General features: G+C 37.5%; 1 protein-coding gene across 1 annotated transcript; it reads right to left on the reverse strand.

The window, feature by feature from the left end:
* Positions 1-1,100: 1,100 nt before the first annotated feature.
* LOC129254822 (uncharacterized) lies at positions 1,101-3,106 on the reverse strand. Its single transcript, XM_064103258.1, is given in 3 exon segments — positions 1,101-1,462; positions 2,063-2,225; positions 2,723-3,106. Coding segments are annotated over 3 exon segments (909 nt in total).
* Positions 3,107-3,831: the final 725 nt, after the last annotated feature.

Consider the following 3,831-nt stretch of genomic DNA (forward strand, 5'->3'; position numbering starts at 1 on the left):
CAACTGTATTTCCCCGCTGGTGGACAGGTGATTAATTAAATACACTAGAGTTATACAGTGGAATTGGCCCTTCGCATAAATAAATCAGTAAATCAATAATAAATAGATGAATAAATATATGAATGAATAGATAGATAAATAAATAAATATGGGTCCTTGAATATATCAAAACAAGAAAATCGTGAGTTGCGAAGAAAGAAAAAAGAACAAGCGAAGTACATAATGAAATTACATATAATAGTACTAAAGTTCAAGATTATTGTCCATTATACGCCTATGATATCAAAGTTAAAAAGTTTTTTAAACTGTTGTATATATGAGATTCACAAAGTACCAAGTTAACGAAATAAGGTTAATTTGGCAAGAAGTGACAATAAACTTAAATATATGTTTCGTAAATTTGTATACTTTTCAGGTAAAGCCCCAAGCTGTGATCACGGAGGGAAGTGTCACAACTTTCGACAGTGACAATGGGGAGGCTGCTGGACCAAGCGAGCCTCATTCTTGCAAGAAGAAACGCATGAGTGCTCAAACCACTCGGGAAGAGGAGATGCTGACAGCGATTAAGGCGTTAGTTGACACAAACAAAAAGATTGCATTGGAACTAGAAACTATTAGAATGGTGCTGCACAGTTTGGAATCCAAGTGCAACAAGAATAATTCGTAGTCCTGATTTCTTGATTCTCTATTCAGCCCCCCCCCCCCTTCCGTCTGTTTTTAACAAGGCCCTCTCACCATGGACCTATCCACGGAGGATTATTTTATTGTTACTGGGGGTGCTTAGCATTGTCACAGCACCCCCAGTAACAATAGATAATCTTCCGTTGCCAGGTCCATGCCTCTCACTGTAGCCTATTTCTACTGATAACATTTCACTTTAAAATGTGAGTAAATTGAAATCTGTCAATAAAAGGAGATTTAATTGAACTGAATTAAAAATTTTCGTGTGTTTTTACACAACTTAATTCGATGGAGAAAGTCGCAAGTGAAAGAATTATGAATGAACATTACAAAAATCAAATATTACTCCTCGAGAGAAGAATTCGAATTAGTAGTTTGTAAATCGGTTTGTGATGTTTTACTGATCAAGAGCAAGAAATTCATACGAGGTAATTTGTGTATCTGTTATGCAGATACGACATGGCAACCAAACATTTGAAGGGAAATAAAATACCTCCTTTGGCTGCCATGCGATTTTCTTGTAGTTGCGACAATCTCCATCTTAGCTGAGTCGCTCCTATCGCCCTTTCCACAATTTGTCGTAACTTCGTTACATCAAGTTTGTATCGTTCTTCTTCAGCACTGAGATTTGGTTTAACCACTCTATGTATCATTGATGGGTGAAGATTTCTGTAGGCAGGATCTCCCAAGACGGCGTAGTCACCTGGCAAATCGTCAAGAAACTGCATGAAAGTCATGCTCCACTCTGTTGCTGTTTTGTCGTGTGTTGCTCCGGATAATCCTATATGATTTTTTTTTTAATTAGTCATCGGGAAGGGCGGGGCAGGAGAAATTTAAAAAAATAGAAAAAGAACGTTGTTAAATAATGTACACTGGGGAGGAGGTGGCAGAGTGCCCCATAAATTTATGACTCTAGTATTTGCTTTTTTTTTAAAGGAAACAAAGAAAATTAAATGCTTCCGGAAAAAGGACGTACGTGTTATGACCACCCCCACCCCTTATGAGTAGTTGTCAGATAAAAAAAATTAATTGAATATATAGAGCCTATCAGTTGTCAGAAAATCTTCTGACGAAAATTCCAGGAAAAGATAATCACTAGGTATAAAGCCTAATTAAAATATCAAAAAAAATCTGAAATAGGCATAATATTATAACAATAACAACATAAATTGAGGAAAATAATCCTTTCTCAAATAGGATATGCGATATTGGAATATTAAATAGTTCTTGAAAGTGATTGTTTGAAATCGTTTTGAAAACAGGTTGTTTGGATTGATTTCCTTCCAGTGTTTGGATCAATGACTTTTTCAAGCCTCAAGTTCATCTATAATAACTCTTATATTATTTCCGTGTTAAAAATATTTTATGAAAACACATTTACCGGTTATTATATGACGAACTTGCCCAAATTTATCAGTAATGAGTTGGGTATTGATTGAATCACAAGATTTCCCATGACGACAACAAAAATAAGCGTCTCCCGCGTGGTCTGGACGTTGGATTCGGGAAATGTAGCCATCAATGTAAAGGATCACTTGCTTCATCTTTATGAAGAAGAGAAGAAAAAATACAGGAGTGATTCACAAATAAACAACAAAATAAACTTTATCCTTCAAAATTAATATAAATATATATAGAATAAACATTCAAACATTCAAATAAACAAATATCATTCCGCCCGTGATAAGGAGGGGAGCGGACTCCGGCCAATCAAATACTACGCCTATGCATGTCCCCTTTCTACTTCCAGCATATTCCATCGACACTCGCTGCTCCTTCTCTTGGTTTAAATACCTTCTTAATATTTCTCTTTGATTTTTCTCTCTCTTTTTGATCTATTATATCCCCCCCACATTTACTTTTTCCCTAACTATTTTCTTTCTCAGTTGCAATCTTACTTCTTTGCATTTCCATCTCTTTTATTTTCATTAATTTCTCTTTCCTTTTCCCCGTGTTGGGAGAAGGTGGATCCAGATTGACCATGTGGGTGAAGCCTAGATCCACGCCTGCCTATTGGCTAACCAACAGTAGCATTACCTACCTGCCCATCTGGCATCTCAATTCGTGAACTTAATTGCTCGAATTCATGCTCAGCTCTCGGAAGCGAAATATAGTCGGATGCCTTTTTATAGATGAAATTCGTGGTCAATCTGGTATATCGAAATGCAGTTGAGGTTGCAATACCCGATGAATGTCCCTGCTGACGATAGTAACCCCTCCCGCTAGATAATTTAGTAGTGTCTTAATCATTTTTTTATGATTTTAGTTGACCACTAGGGCCCGCCCCCCTCCATTCATTGAATTCTGCTGCCAGTTGAGGTATTTCATGTTCATTTAGCCGATAATTCTTGATGGAAGATTCTGCGGTAGATGCCGGAACTCTATTATAATTCGGGCGCCGACGATGTTGTCCGAAACGAAACATAGTTGAAATTATAACCAAACAAACAAACAAAAAAATCAAAATAAAATGAGAAAACTGAACGATGATCACAGCATATGTACGTTAGCAACACCAACACTTGAAATCACGATTTTCCCAATCCCTGCGGGTCGGTGTTGGGGAATGGGGAAATTGCACGCAGATCGTCAACACCAGCTCTGATGCTCGGTTCAGCAGACGGCATTCAACACCAGCGCTCAACACGAACTACCGGAAATACGTCATATTTTCCGAGGTCAACCCCAACACCAGCCTGATTTCAAGTACGGTGTTGTGGCTGGTGTTGGTGTTGTCACAACACCAACACCAGATTTCAACACCGTACTTGAAATCACCCAATCACCGATTTGGTAATGATTTTAGTTTCTAAAACTTACATTTGTAAAGTTATATATATCAACGTATGTTTTTATATGTATGTATAAATTCCTCAACATAATTTTTAACGTTATCTTTGATATCGTTGTAGTCATATCTTTTTTTGATCGCTACTAATTTGTTGTTGTATTGGATCGGCATTTGATTTCGTTGACATGAATTATAAAATATGCGCGCAGCTCAGCTGCATGCGCGTATTGAGTTGACCTTCCTTAGAGCAACACGCTTGTCAAGGCCCTATATAAACAAGGTTGCGACACCGGAAGTAGCCGTCATTTGCTCATGGAGCTTTTGAATAGTTCCAAATTCACCGAAGTTTGTGTACAAAG

This window comes from Lytechinus pictus, chromosome 8 (genome assembly GCF_037042905.1).
Source record: "Lytechinus pictus isolate F3 Inbred chromosome 8, Lp3.0, whole genome shotgun sequence".
Classification (NCBI taxonomy): domain Eukaryota; kingdom Metazoa; phylum Echinodermata; class Echinoidea; order Temnopleuroida; family Toxopneustidae; genus Lytechinus; species Lytechinus pictus.